This window comes from Pieris rapae, chromosome 12 (genome assembly GCF_905147795.1).
Source record: "Pieris rapae chromosome 12, ilPieRapa1.1, whole genome shotgun sequence".
Lineage (NCBI taxonomy): Eukaryota > Metazoa > Arthropoda > Insecta > Lepidoptera > Pieridae > Pieris > Pieris rapae.
Genome location: NC_059520.1, coordinates 1733701 through 1749055, shown reverse-complemented (window position 1 = coordinate 1749055; position 15355 = coordinate 1733701). Strand labels below are relative to the sequence as shown.

The following is a 15355-nucleotide window of genomic DNA, read 5'->3' as shown; positions in this document are numbered from 1 at the left end:
AAATTTTGTCAAAATAAAAAGTAAAGTTCATTTTTGGACTTCGCAAAAGTCATAATTTCCATATTATTTGTTAAATATTTCTAAAATAATTCAAAAGAAAAAGGACTTTAAAGACATCTCAAGCAAAACAAAATTTCCTAAAGCAATAATTTTTGTAAATGGCAACAATTAACAAGATGTCCCTGCGCTTGTACCATCAGACTGTCATTACATGGGCTCTACAGTCTATGACTGCAATATGTCGAGAAGTGTTTCATTTAATCACACTTCACAGATAAAAATCAAAATCTAACATTCCTAGTTCTTACATTGTATTTTTTTAATACAACAGTGTAACACAAATATAACACAATGTATTTTTATGTTATTGCTTTAAATAGTAATGATAACTTGTAATAAGTGTTTATTAATTATAAATCAAATGTATTTGAAAAATAAAAATATTTGATTATTGATATCCAAATTAAGTATTAATTCAGAACAACAGGCATATTAGACCTAAAATTTGATAGCATTGCCAATTTTATTATTTATCTTCAGGAAGAAAAACTTCATTATTTATGTTCTTAATTCATAAATTTGATAAATGAAACAATAGAGTACTGATCTATATTTATTTACAAACTTCCATTTCACTTTTTACTTAAGCAACTCCTACAAGACGATTCTCTCTGATGCGTAAGCGTCGTTCACGTTCAAACTCTTTCATACGTAGAACATAACTAAAACAAAAACACTCGATAAGCAAAACTAACAGGTACATAATATCATAAATTCTAATTACATGACATCTAGCAGCTTCAGTGTCTCTAGTTAATTAGACACTGGTTTATAAGATATATATATATAAACAATATAAAAATGAAAATTAAATGCTTACTCTTGGTGTTCACAGTTCAAATAGTTATGTTTCTCATGGGCACATTTGTACAACATTGGCCATTTGTTATAGCGACACACTTGGTATTCCAATAAATGATCTGAACAATAGTCGCGATATTTCGGCGGAATCTTTGCAGAAACTAGGTGATCTTCTGGGACAACCATTTCTGCAATATATAAACAAACCTTTGATGGCATCTTGTAAAGGATGATATTACATAACCCATAACAAACACTTTAAACTGCATAGAGATTATTTGTTTGCGGATTATTAAAGAAAAACTGAACATTCGTAACAAGATAAATCTACCTCTTTTTTTTCTTTCAACTGCAAACCCATCTTGAGGATTAAAAGTGGGTTTATCATCCATATAAAGATCTACATTTCGGGCATTATACGATCCCATCATTTGCCCCATGGTGGTGAGATATTGTTTCTAAATGAATAACTTTTGCAATTTGTAGCCCTGTAATAAAAAGTACAATAATTTATGATACTAAAATTTTGATAATATAATACGAATAATTATGAATTGGTATTTAAAGATTGACAGTCGGTCATATATACATAAATGACATACTGATAGTGACGGTTTAGACTTTCGACATGAAAATTAACTCTAATGCACAGATTAATTATGGAAGAGCTATAGAGACTAGATGTTATCTACAGAGTACGAACTTAAACTTCGAAAAGTGCATAAGTGGACGGAATTGTTCCTATTTATATTAATCCATTATAAAAAACTTTATATTAATTATATCCAAAGGTTACCATCATAAGCATATGATTTTGAACAGAATTGCTCTTCACAACATTTTATATTAATTTGATACGAGATATAATAGTTTTAATATTATGTCTTCACTGCGACTTACCATGCTGCGCGGCTTTTATGTATGGTCTACAGTAGCGGTTTCAGTAAGAGCTCGATAGGGAATTGAGACCGGCCGTACGTAATATGTCTGAGATGTGTCATCATATTATAATATATAATACTTTACAACAATTACTTTAAAACAAATATGTTCAGAATTTCAAATCCCAGCGTTCCTTTAATAATTTTACTTATTACAATGTGATGCACCTATTAGCTCATAAATAAAATAAATATTAATAATACCATAACCAATATCCTTTGGTGTGGGAGGGTTTTTTTAACAAAGGCTAAATATGGGATATTTTTGAAGTGAAACTTAAAATTAGCAAGTATTAATAAATATGACTGAAAAAATTGTTTTTCTTAAGGCTTAAGCTTTATCTACCCCATTTTCGTGAAGTTGCAAATAGTAGAAAAATTATATGTCGTAAAGAAGTTTCACTTTTTACCTGTGTACTCTGGTACACACACATATTTTTTTTATCATAAAAACAGCTCACTTACGTTTTTACGGTTTTAGGGTAAAAGTTGATAGTAGGTACATACCTACTATCAACAAAATTTGTAACAGAACTTATGGCTGCCAATAAGCCATAAGTTCTGTTACAAATAAAAATTTATTTCTTTTAAAATAAAGTAATGTAATATTATTATTAAAATTGCAGCAACTTCTTTAGAACTGTGTGCGTACGCTTTATCATTTTGCTTATTCAAGTGTCTTTCAGGATGTTTCTGTTCATCTGCATATACGACAGAAGGTGTTTTGTCCGGTCCGCTATTTATATTTGAAAATATTGATTTGGGGCATGTCCAGTATATTGACAATAAGTACGGAGCTTTAAATACGCGACAGAATCCTAGCGGAAATCATCATTTGTCCCATTAAGAATTTTTCTTTCTTTTTAATAGGATTTCGACGCATACGGGCTTTAACAGCATTAACATCCTTTAATATCGTAAGAAATTTCTATAATGATATAAGTATTCCAAATTCAAAATAATTATAAAGTTGAAAAAAAAACAAAGTTTTTATGTGACAGTTTATTTATTATTATTATTTATGGTTAGACTAGTAATATATATAAGAACATTACGATTATAGCAGTTTTCATATTATTTTCATTTAATATCATATAAGGGTGCCAAAATAAACTAAATTACAATAATCTTACAGCCAAATCTATTATATAACGGACAGAATGGTTTATTAGAAACGTTTTATACATTATAACAATCAATTAATATTTGATTACTATACCGCCTATATTTACTCTTTACACAAATTCTTTGATTTTAGTATTCAAAAATTTATCATCGCCTGCATCTAAATAAACAGTATAAATCATAGAAAGTAACACTTTTTTGGACAATATTTCCTTAATTGTGGGTCTTTTGTCTGGCAGCACTGACAACATAGCGTCAATTAAATCTTGAACCCCTCTCTCGTAGACAGACAAGTCAATAGGAGTGACACTTCCGCTGGTTATTACTTTTACGAGGCCCATCAATGACTGAAATAAAAAAATGTCTATATTTAATATTATGACTGAATGAAATCATATATGATTGTGAGCACGTTTAGAGGAATGACTTTAATGTATGCGTACAAACAAAGTATGAAATCATTTTCATTCAAATTTGTCAAATAAAAATTGTCTTAGATTCAACCTATCGGTTGAATAAATGCGTCATAATGGAAATGGTTGAATAAATGCGTCATAATGGAAATGGTTGAATAAATGCGTCATAATAGAAATGGTGGAATAAATTCGTCATAATGGAAATGGCTGAAATGAGACGTTTGATCCGTTACCTCAGCATCAAATGCTCTTTTATGTGTACACATTTCATATAGCAGGCACCCGAGAGCCCAAATGTCACTTTTCGTGTCGTATGGTTTGCCCTCACACAGCTCTGGTGCCAAGTAATAAGGTGTTCCAATAACTGTAGACGTTTTCTTAGCACTGAAAATTATTTTTTTTCATTTGCCATTAGATATAAACTTTTTTTTAAAATTTAGTAGGTTGTATAATATTATTAGAGGACTAGTTTAACTCTAAGCTAAGCGCGCACGCCACCTGTTCGTACAGTGAAGGAAGATATCGTGAGACTTGTGAAAAATATACGTGCTTCATAATTTTTATAGAACAGGGGGCAAACGGGCAGGAGGCTCATCTGAAGTTAAGTGATACCGCTGCCCATGGACACACTCGATTCTAGAGAGAGAGTTGCCTTTTAAGAATTTTTACGCTCTTTTCTTGAAGGACCATAAATCGAATTGGTTCGGAAATACTTTAGTGGGCAGCCGGTTCCACAAGCAAATTTCCAAAAGCATCACCTATTTCCCTTTTGAATACGAAGACACAGATACATATGCCGTTCCACAACTCAATGTTTTTTTACTCAGTTCCTGCTGCACACGACCGCTGTGGAACCGACTTAGGATCCTTAAAGAAAAGGGGGTACCAAAACTTAAATGGCGGGAAGCCCGTTCGTGACGCGACTGACATTGAGATATATATATCAGATGACCCTCTAACCCATTTGTTCTAAACAAAAATTTTAGCCCGAAGTATAGGGATGTAGCGCGATATAAGCACTTATGTTTTCATTATAAGAATAGGAAAAATGATAGTTATAAGTTGAATGTTATAATACTTACCTACCTAATCGATAAATATAGGTATAAAGCCAATTAAGGAACAGTTAAAAGATTTTTCTTTCCAATGTAAGGACATATCTACAGGTTACATTTAAATGATATTTATAATAAAACTTTATTCAAAACAAATAACATAATACATAATTATTATGATATGTTAGGCTATCTTAGTATCTCACCTTGCTAACATTTTGGATATACCAAAATCTCCAATCTTTACCAGAACTCCGTTCTTTCCACTAAGCAGAATGTTTTCGGCCTTCAAATCTCTATGAATTATATCCAATCCATGTATGTAATTAACTCCTAATAGGACTTGGCAATAGTAAAATAGTATTTCCTAAAAATCGAGAAGATTATAAAGGGGTTTAAATCATTCAATCAGACACGAAATTCCAGGCGTGAAACAGACTAAATGGCTGCTTCCAACATTTCCTGGGCTGTATATACCTGTTTATAATTCACCGGGAATAGATTTCTGTCGAAGTAGACATGGGGCAGAAATGGGCTTTGCCAAAATTTTATCTGGAGTTCTTTAGGAACATCTTTAGTATGGCAATCAAGATTTATAATTGACCAAAAACATGAAAAGGTCTTTCCTGCCAGAGTTTTTAAAAATCGACTTAATTTACTACTTAAAAAAAAATATTTTAATAACGCGATGTTTTATCACTAAAAATAATTTAAAAAAGGACAGTATATTGACAATAACGATAAGACTAATGTATGTAACTTCTATCTATTTTAGATTGTAACACCATAACATTATTGTACCATATTCTTGCAAATAAATTATTATTATTATGTATTTCAGATTCCGGAGGCATGCCCTGCTGAGTCGAGCTCATGAATTGTCCTCCTGCTTCAGCAGTCGCCAATTCGTAAGTAGTTTACGGTGGTACAAATATAATAATCATTGTTTGATATCTATGGTGTAAATAAATAATAATTTGTAGTTTTAATTTACTGAAATTTAGATATAATTTTTATTATGCAAGTATTTTTTTATTAGAAGTGAGAAATTCTTAATTGACATTCATTTGACATTCTTCATTATACTTAAATCTAGTTTCAAGAGCTGTCAATCGATTTTTCCTGCACGACGCTTGACATATTTAACAGCTTCAAGACTAGATTGAATGCACATAAAAATCATAATATAACCGTATATCATAAATATCATAAAGGTTTTGACACAAATATTTTTATGTTTCTCGATGTAACATAAATTGTTCCTAAAATACATACCTCTTGCTTTATAAGCCTCGGACATTTCTGGTACATAAACTCCGCTAAATTACCACTAGTAGCATATTCCATACATATTAATACATGACTATCGGTATAATGGCAGTTATAGAATTGTATAATATTCGGATGATTCATGGTTGCTAAAATTTTTACTTCATTAGTGCAATCCTGTGGGAAAATGATGCAAATATAAAAACATTTAAACTATTAAAATTATATTGACTTAATAATTTGAAGGTAGGTAAAAAAGGGTTCGCTATTTAACTAAAGCTGTTCAACATTACTAAGGGCTGTTAATTATTTCACGACATATTATGTCAAAAAGATCAAAACAAACTCCTCTAAAGGCCGACTTCAAATATTATTTCATCGTTAGAATTATTCAGTGTATCCGTGTGAGACCGAAACAGGCTAGTATAATAATGTAGTTAAGAATTTAATCGCAGCAATATAAAAAAGTATATTTTTGTTAAGAAAATGTTGAAAAAAAAGAATAATGAAATCTAAATCATGGTAAATAATGGTATGTTACATTTGAAAACTACCGTAATTTGTTCTAATGTAACAATAGCACCTCGGAGACCGACGAATGCCTATTAATAATCTTTAACTTGTTTTTTTATTAGAAAAATATAATAATATCCAAGAACATTACGTATATAATAACATAATATAGTGGATTAAAACTAGTATTTGGTGAACCGGGTATATATATATATATGTTCATAATTAGGTAGCAAATAAAGAAGAAAAAAATAAAAAAATCTTTTCTGTTATGGGCGAGACGATGTTTGAGGATTTGAAGGCGGAGGTTATATATGTTGGGTAAATTTTAATTAAAACATAATACCTTGTGATGAGCCTGCATCTTAACATTCAATTCAATGTCTTTCACGATGGTCAACGATTTGTCCTTTCGCCGTTCACATAGAAACACACTTCTACAAACAGAAAAAGGTTTTACAACAAATTTACATGTTTTATAGAAATACACAAACGCACCCATAAGTTCCTTGGCCAATAGTTTTTAATACTTTTAAATGGAATCTTTTGAAACGTTTATTGATATCCATTTTAGATTGCGGTCAGGTTGTGGTCTAAAGATTACGGTCTGAACTGTCACAAATTTTGTGCTACCCTCAGTTCGATAATTTGAATGTAATTAAATTGTGTGTCAACCACAGACTGCAATACGTAAAAAATATACATTGGTGTATCCATAGTACTTAAGACTATTATGAACCTGTCTGAAAGGTACTTCATTCGTCGGTATATTTATTTAAGTTTGGTGATTTGGAAATGTTTTTGACAAATCATCTCTACATAGTATAAAACAAAGTCGCTTTTTCTGTCCCTATGTCCCTTTGTATGCTTTAATCTTTGAAACTACGCAACGGATTTTTTTTATAGATAGAGTGATGCGGTTTTTTTAATAGATAGAGTGATTCAAGAGGAAGGTTTATATGTATAATAACATCCATTAAATAGTGGAGAAGTACTGTTATGTTTGAGGTTTCTAATGTGATGTCGTAAATAATTACATTGATTTCCGCTTACATTGCAAACGCAGGCATTGAACCCTACGAGTTTTATCAAAATAATGTACTAAGTATTGTACACATTGAAAAGGTCTACAGATAAGTCCGTGATGGTATATGTCTATCTCTTATGGATAACCCACAATAACTTTTTTTTGTCATTTAGTTTTTACGACAAATAATAATTTTCGAAGCGATTTTAACCAACACAGCATTAATCCTTAACCAATTAAATACCTTGAATACATTGTTAATTTAATATAGATCTATACAGCCCTTTATTTAGCAGCGATCGAACGCGTATATTATCGGAGCTTTCCAGCGACGGAAATAACAATACATAATAAAAACCTGCTTTTCATCAGCATTGCACCCGTGCGAAGCTGGGGCGGGTCACTAGTAAATATTATATTTTTATTTTTGATATCTCTTGATGTGATGAAGTGATGCAGGATGAGGTTCATCTTATTGTACTCGTGCGGTGAGTGAGACTAACGGCCCCTCGAGGGATTTTCGCACCAATACGACTTAGGGTCCTTCAAGAAAGAAAGAAGAACGTTTAAAAGGCTGGCAACGCACTCGCGAGCACTCTAACAATGAGTCTCCATGGATGGTTATAACTCAGCATGAGGTAAGGCATGCACGTTTGCCCCATTTCATAAAAACATAATATATGTTTATAACAATTGCTGAATTTTCTGTAGCTTCGAAATATAGGTTTAATTATAGAATAAAGAATTTTAGTAATATAGCTTCGGCCAGGCGTTTCGATATTTCGATATTATTAAAACCTTTTTCGACATAAAAGAAATGTATATGATTCAACCAAGGTATAAAAAACCAATTGTAAGGTTGTTTATAAATAAAAACAGTTTCACAGTTTCGTCCATATCTTTTTATTCTAAATACATTAATATTTTTTAAATCAACTCAAAGATTCATTTAAACTATTATAAGCTATTTACTTTAACATACATAAACAAAAAGTAATGCAAATGACCAGCATCGCACACTTTAACACCGTGTTTATAATCTATGTATTATCCAATCATAACGTTAGTTCAATCACTGACGAAACAAAAAAGGGTAAACTGAGATTTATAATACTAAATACATAGACTATTAAATATAACCTCACGTCAACTGTCATTTTGACAGTGTTGCCAGAATAAGTTTTGCTTTAATACACTTAATTTTGAATTAAATTCTAGCTTTCGGCATTCCGTGGGTGATTAGTTGATTATATATCTCAGTCCGACCCATTAATACTACATGTAAACACGAAATCAATTTGATAGTGACATACCAGATGCACAATACGACCTACTTTGTTCTTTGGTAGTGAGCTTGTGAGTTGAATCTGATTATTTTTTAAATTTAGTCTTTCCCGAAAAAACAATACGTAAAAAGAAGGTTACATTATTACCTTATAACAACAGTATATTAACTAGTTACACTTTAGAATGATAATTAATTCAATATTATCGGGTACAATTACAAAGGTTGAATAAAGCCAATAGAGTTTATAGACCTGCGAACTAGAAAACGTGCGATTCCTCACACAAGTCTATACAACATTAATTATTACGTACAATGTTTATGTATATAACGAGAACCCTGCTTTCGTGTCAAATACATGGACAGCGACTACATTAGTTATATATGAGTAGATATGAGTTACGGGGTTCTTGTTATATAGTACTAAAAACAATTTTACTAAGCATATCTACAACATACAGTCAATAAGCGTTTTCATTTCGTCTGTCGACACATTAAGGTTTAATGTACTTATTATTAAACTTGAGAAAGAAATTTCACATTTTATGGGTTCAATTTTATATACGAAAGTGTATTAAATTGGACCATCACTCTTACACGATTATGAATGATCAGGACACAGTAAAGGAAAAACAGAAATATAGATAGGAACAAATTATTCATTTAATCAAGAGATAGCATTGAGTACACACAGAGACCAGCTCATAATAAAACTTATTGTAAAAAAAGTCAACGGAACTATGAAATGCAAATAATACATTTTATAGATTATTTCAGTGTTTGTCAGGAACAGAAAATAGTTCAAACGCACAGGTACAGAAGCATTATGGTGTTGTGCGCATAGGTTTTGATCTACACTAATTATTACTATTGCAAAACCCGGCCTGTTTATCAACGCCTTGGTCAAACCACACCATTGTTAGTACTTCACACTTCTCAAGCCGTTAGTCGCATCAATTTCACAAATTTTTGGATAACTAAGTTTATAAGTAATATACAAAAATAATAATTTACTCTAAGAGAAAATAACGGGATCGCCAGCGATCCTTATGATAAATGAGGTGCCATCGATAAAACAATTGAACTAAGTAGACTGTCTTTTTACAAGTGACTGACCGAATATATAATATCCAGAGAAGACAGAAATCGAAGAATTTAACCTTAAATCACGTTTAGGTAGATAATATCTAAATGTTAATAAATTTTGTGATTAACATCATTAGCGCGAACCCGTATATAATGAGAAATATGGATGATATGACAATATAAATTACCCTTTCATACCAATTAATAAGCGTTTCAATGTTCTTACATTAATCGACATTATGGCGTCGACACTAAATCTACTTACACGAATTTACAGAGACCAGCTACGTACAGGGAAATCGAGAGTTAACTAAAAGAGACATATCTTTGGTTAGACAAAAAACGTAGTTACAAAACACTAAACAATCGAACGATACAGTCATTGGAGGGATATATTTAGTCGTTAGGTAACTCTAAACACTGCGAATAATCACATACAAATAAATGTACGAAATGACACGAGACCCGAGCGTTCGTCTCATTTCGTCGGTTAAACTGGTATAAGCGTCAACGAGTGTGATCCGACAAGCCTCGGGCCGTGGTCAGGCGGCGGAGTCCGCTCACTGCCAGAGCTTCCACCAAACTTGCATCTTCTCAGAGAGTTTCTTGCAGATTCCCAACAACTTCCGTCACATCCCACCGTCCCCTTCGCCCTCGCATTCTTCCGAGCCTTCGCCCTCCTCGAGCGTCACCTGGCGAGAGAAACAATGCTACATTTACATAAAATGCTTTTCAGAACAACTTTTACTTTCGTTGGCAACATTACGACTCTATTTAATAAATGACTACGAGCAGTGCTCATAAATAAACTACATTTAAACAACATCCAAATGCAAGATCCAATTACATGATTTCTGAATAGATACAGGTTTTTGTGGATAGGGGGCGAAAATTGACGTGGAATAAGTGATACCTAGATGATCTTATGTTCCAAAATAAACGTATTTTATTTTATTTTATTTTGAACCAGCCCAAGAACACCCAATTTAGTGGGTGCGATCTCCCAGGGAAGACACCCACTGGGAGTCGATTTAACAGTTCGCTAGTTTGCAAAGACAGTGACTTCAAAATTCAAATCAAATTTTATAGAAATAGTTTACTTAGCAACAGCTCTATGTTATCGTAATTAATTCTGCAACTGACCGTTTCTGATAGTGATAAGTATAGATTACACGTGAAATACTTACTTGGAAGCGGATCTGATCCGGGCGATCGTCGTCCACATTCGAGTGCGCTTGAATAGGTGCAGGCGGTGGAGATGGCGGTATCATGCTCTGGTAGTAATCCCTGTTCTCCTCCAACGTGTCCAGAATATCTTGAGCGTCGGGGTGGACCAGATCCGCCCACGTCTCCCACAGGGGATGCACGATGTAGTCGATGAAACCGACTTGAGATTTCTCTATCGTGGCGTTATGCCTGTCGCACATAGGGCTGATGTCCATCCCGTGCTCCCTCTCCCGATCTCCTTGCTGGAAGAACTCCTCCATTAGCAACGCGACCCACCGCTTATACAGAGGTAAGGGTTTGGTTGGATTACTCAGATCGGCACAATGTACGAGATTCTCTAAGACTTGTATTCTGTCAGTGTAATTGTCCAGCAATAAAACACCGCTGCCGGCAACTTTCTTAGTTTCTACCATTGTTTTCAGATCTGCGAGAAGGCTCATGTGTTTGGACATATCGGTGGACAGCACCATGTCTATAACCATTTTCCTCAGCGTCTGCCTCTGTTTCTTGTGTAGGTTTACGAATATATCGCATCCTTCGTTCTGCAGCAGTTTAAAGGCCACGGCGAGGTGGTGGTTTTCCAGGACTGACTCGTCGTTATACATTAGAGCTAATTCGGAGCTAGAGTTGACCAGGAATTGGTTAGTGAGTCCCGGGTGGTCCACGTCATGTACGCAGGCCGCAAACAGAGCAGCGCATATTTCTATAGGTGTGAAGACGGCATCGAGTGCCGGCGTGTTCAGGAGAACGTTTGTAGATTGTGTGACGTCAGCTGCATGAAGAGAATTGTGGAAGGGATTGTCACGAATGTAATGCTCTTCAAGTGTCACTGCAAAGGCGAGGAACGTTCTGTTAGGTATTTGAAGTGTAGCCAGCAGTTCCCTTGATGAAAATGCAGCATAAGCTACCGCAGTCAAGGGGCGACCACCAGATAGGTCTCCGATACGGAATATGTCGACACCCCAGCGGTCGATTTCTGCTAAACATTTGCCTAGTTCTTCCTCGTGCGGAGTATCAACACCGTATCGTGGCACACGTTCTCCTGTGAAGCTGTTTGTGTGTGTGAGAGTCCGTTTGACACCAGTTATCTGAAAAAGTAAAATACAAAATAAATATTATACAACAAAACGTAAATATTAAAAATATACATAAAGAATAACCAGGCACCATGATATTTAAAAACAAAACAATAACACTAAATGAACATAAAAAAGAATTACTAGAATAAATAAAAATAACAAGAAGAAAACGTACTTGTGACATAGTAGTCGCAGGTCCGCCATGACGCGGTTTTTCTTTTTTCTTGGTGCGTTCAGTGCTCTCGTCCACTTGCAGTGACGGCAGATCGAGCTCTTGTTGTTTGTCTGTAAATAAATTAACATTATCAGTATATAATATACAATATTATCGTACTCGAGAGCAATAATCAAACAATAACAAACTCTCGGCGTAAAGATAACCTTAAAAAAAAGCTGCGCAAACACGTCCAAATATTGAATTAGTGTATTATTTAATATATTGAATTTGGGTCATCGTATTATGTTAAATGTAGGTAAGTGTGTGAAGTGGCGTTGCTACATTTTCGTATTTCGTATCTAGGTCAGATTATCGTATTACATAATATATATTAAAACATAGTAACGAAAATAAATAGATTTCTTTACGAATAGTCTAGCGTTCTTGTGAATGATGATAACCTATTTGAAAATACCAATTTTAACCGGTCAAGCGGATATAGTGATAAAATTAATTATCTTCCAGAGACTACTCGTACGTATAATGAATTATAATCACAACAAACGCTTTGTGAGAAGGCAAAAGTGAAATAGATAAACACTTTAATAATCTAACGACACAATAGAGCCTTATCAAAACGTTACATAAACAAACAATATATTTTCATACTTCAATTCCCAAAAATAAGCAAGTAGATACATTACATGTATTATTGTAGGATTAATGTATTGACAGTTCTACGCAATACTAAAACTTGGTCACTTCCTATCTTATCAAGATAAAGGGAATATCGCATATACACACCTGCGAAGATGTTATTTTTAACACGACAAAGATACATAACTGAAAAGATACAAAGATCTAACGCTCTCTTGATTAATAAAAAGATTTTAAGAATTGTATATAAATAACCCGTTTAGAGCATCTAAACGTAAACAAGCTAGAAAGTAATGAAAAAGAAGCGTAGTAAAAATCACATAAAAGGTGAATTTTAATGGCAACTATATGGAAAGGACCAAGGGGATGAAGAGAGCTTCCCATAAAAAGATAGATAGAAGAAATAGAAGCGGCAGCAGGAAGCGATTGGAGAAAGAAAGCCATGGACAGAGATAGTTGGAAAAAGTTGCAGGACGGTACTAAAAGAACCTGGGAAATTAGGCTAACAATATATATATAAATATGTTATAAACAAATATAACTCATTTCAGCTGTGTACTTTTGTAACTATTGGATATTAAATGGGATTTTATATTAAAGAACTCTGATTTTGAAAGACAACATTCCATAAATTCCAGAAGTTTCGAGTTTGCTGTATCGCCAAAATATTACTTAATTGCCTTATCATGACAGGGGGATTTTAAATGATACCTAATTAATTTTGAGTAAGATAATTCCTTTTTGACTTTGCATAGTTTGTTGCATAGTTTGTTGCATATTTTGTACATGCTTGAGATCGATGCAATTGTTACGTAGAATAGTTCTCGTTTATTAATCGTTTTGTTTTCATCAAATATACTTTTAAACCACATAAACGTTTAAGGTCATTTGAATTAATTACGCTGTAGACCATCAGTGTCGAGTTGCAAGTGGCCTCATTTTAAAATCAATTGACGGAATGACCAACTTTGTCTAGTAAATTCTTACGCGAGGCAGATTTTAGAACTCCACAGTATATTAGTTGAAGTCTCGCACTTCAAACAATAGACTGTAGACATCAAAGAATGAAGCGTGAGAAGTAAGTTTTGTACCTATTTCATTAATTCCTTTTCAAGTAAGGGTTGGCAATATATTTTTTACAGTATTTACGTGTTTTTTTCTTGGTATCAACAATTTAATCCAGATTGTTCCAGAAAACCCTATTAAGCCTGAGAGGGATATACTTATGTTTAAAGTCCTGATACCTCTAAATGGAGCTTTATTATGATTTCCTCATAATTATCAAGTAGGAATTAACAATAATTATGAGGTTAATATTCTCAATATAGCTCAAAAGCTGAAAACACATTCGCGAGCCCTCTGGCATTCAGTGTTCATGGGCGGCGGTAACACTTAATATCAAGAGAGCCTCCTTAGATTTTTTTTATAGAACGGAGCAAACGGGTAGGAGGCTCACCTGATGTTAAGTGATACCGTCGCCCATGGATACTCTCGATGCTAGAGGGCTCGCGAGTGCGTTGCCAGCCATTTAAAGATTTGCACCCAATTCTTAATAAAAAAAAACAACTCAGATCTTCCTGTTGACATACCTATATATTTGCTATACCTAGATGCTATTATATTTAATAAAAATCGCTAGACGATTGAGCAATTATCTTTTAGTTTTATGCAAAGATACCAACTTTAAAGTTGTAAGCTTTAAAGCTTAGTAATAGATTTTCATTTCAAATACAGCTTCACCAATATATTAAACTAAGAAGTACTTTCGCTTCATTATTAGTATTAAATTTTCAGATTGGGCGGGCGCCACCCGCATTCAATCATGATGCATTGACGTCGAAGGCACGATGCCGACGTAAGCAACGTCAAAGCCTTGAACATGTAAGTGGCTTACTTTTTCTATTCTATAAGGCTTATTAGGATCAATATCGATACAATGACCTATTTCCTTTTACCTAATACATATTTTTTAATTAAAAAGATAAAATGTAGCTTAATGTTTTATTGTTATTAAATTAAATTGTCAATGCATTTTAGAAACAACTGTCTAAAACAAAGGAGTTTTCATAATGTATATTGTACACTTAACAACGTCACAAAAAACATAATAATTCTTCTGATTTTAAATTTACTGTCAGCTCATAAAATTAAAATATTTCAAAAAATTTTAAATAGAAAAAATATTTTATTGACTCTTGCACTCGATTGTAAACATATTGCCTCGCCATAGTACCTCGCCTAACAAAGTACTTTTTATCTCTCTTTAGTAAGAACTCTCACGCTTTGGACATTCTGAAGCTGCAACCTATGCATTGGGAAGTGATAAGTTTGGTACTAAATCCCTAAAAAATATTCTGCTAATAGGATAGTAAAATACTGTCAAAAGAAACTTACCCAAAAATGTAGAGCAGATGTACTCCGAAATCTGGTTTCCGGATTTGCTGGACTCCGAAAAGTGGCTAAGCTCCTTGTTCAGCATCCGTTTGAACTGCAATTTCAATATCTCCATTGAACGAGTCACTTTAGCAGCACGCCGCTTAATCCACCCGGAGGGAGTGCAGCGAGCACATTGTCTTTCACACACACGCATTTTATTACACATTTAAAAGTCCGTAAAATAAAAAATAAACAGTCCGTAATTATCCGCAAAGTTCGAT

At 33.4% G+C, this 15355-nt stretch overlaps 3 protein-coding genes across 13 annotated transcripts in view; all 3 read right to left on the bottom strand.

Moving 5' to 3' along the window:
- Window positions 1-600: 600 nt before the first annotated feature.
- Window positions 601-1471, bottom strand: LOC111000936 (NADH dehydrogenase [ubiquinone] 1 beta subcomplex subunit 7). Its single transcript, XM_022270545.2, has 3 exons — window positions 1193-1471; window positions 881-1049; window positions 601-722 (listed from the first exon to the last, which is right to left on the bottom strand). The coding sequence occupies exons 1-3, from the start codon at window positions 1299-1301 to the stop codon at window positions 644-646; spliced, it is 357 nt and encodes a 118-aa protein (XP_022126237.2). The 5' UTR covers window positions 1302-1471; the 3' UTR covers window positions 601-643.
- A 1368-nt stretch (window positions 1472-2839) lies between these two features.
- LOC111000940 (serine/threonine-protein kinase Nek8-like) lies at window positions 2840-6825 on the bottom strand. Its single transcript, XM_022270550.2, has 6 exons — window positions 6679-6825; window positions 6527-6617; window positions 5674-5844; window positions 4605-4765; window positions 3577-3727; window positions 2840-3274 (listed from the first exon to the last, which is right to left on the bottom strand). Exons 1-6 carry the CDS (start codon window positions 6747-6749, stop codon window positions 3038-3040), a joined length of 882 nt encoding a protein of 293 aa, XP_022126242.2. The 5' UTR covers window positions 6750-6825; the 3' UTR covers window positions 2840-3037.
- Window positions 6826-9131: 2306 nt separating this feature from the next.
- LOC110999894 (cAMP-specific 3',5'-cyclic phosphodiesterase, isoforms N/G) overlaps window positions 9132-15355 on the bottom strand; it is a 295372-nt gene continuing 289148 nt past the window's right edge. For 9 of the 11 annotated variants that reach the window (XM_045630594.1, XM_045630595.1, XM_045630593.1 and 6 more), the window contains 4 exons: window positions 15093-15186; window positions 12060-12169; window positions 10766-11893; window positions 9132-10288 (listed from right to left, as the gene is read on the bottom strand). In XM_045630594.1, the coding sequence (XP_045486550.1) occupies window positions 10208-10288; window positions 10766-11893; window positions 12060-12169; window positions 15093-15186 (1413 nt within the window). In that variant the 3' untranslated portion in view covers window positions 9132-10207. The remainder of the gene's footprint in view (window positions 10289-10765; window positions 11894-12059; window positions 12170-15092; window positions 15187-15355) is intronic. The other 2 variants (XM_045630591.1, XM_045630600.1) reach the window with 1 other exon arrangement.

What these genes read in the sequence shown, in the direction of transcription:
- LOC111000936 (XM_022270545.2), bottom strand. Translation starts at nt 1,301, where the DNA reads ATGGGGCAAATGATGGGATCGTATAATGCCCGAAATGTAGATCTTTAT. An exon ending in AGTTGAAAGAAAAAAAAGAG is followed by an intron (nt 1,050 to 1,192) that starts GTAGATTTATCT and finishes TATATATTGCAG; the next exon opens with AAATGGTTGTCCCAGAAGAT. An exon ending in TTGAACTGTGAACACCAAGA is followed by an intron (nt 723 to 880) that starts GTAAGCATTTAA and finishes TTTTTGTTTTAG; the next exon opens with TTATGTTCTACGTATGAAAG.
- LOC111000940 (XM_022270550.2), bottom strand. Translation starts at nt 6,749, where the DNA reads ATGGATATCAATAAACGTTTCAAAAGATTCCATTTAAAAGTATTAAAA. An exon ending in ATTGGCCAAGGAACTTATGG is followed by an intron (nt 6,618 to 6,678) that starts GTGCGTTTGTGT and finishes TTCTGTTTGTAG; the next exon opens with AAGTGTGTTTCTATGTGAAC. An exon ending in AAAGAGCATTTGATGCTGAG is followed by an intron (nt 3,275 to 3,576) that starts GTAACGGATCAA and finishes TTTTTATTTCAG; the next exon opens with TCATTGATGGGCCTCGTAAA.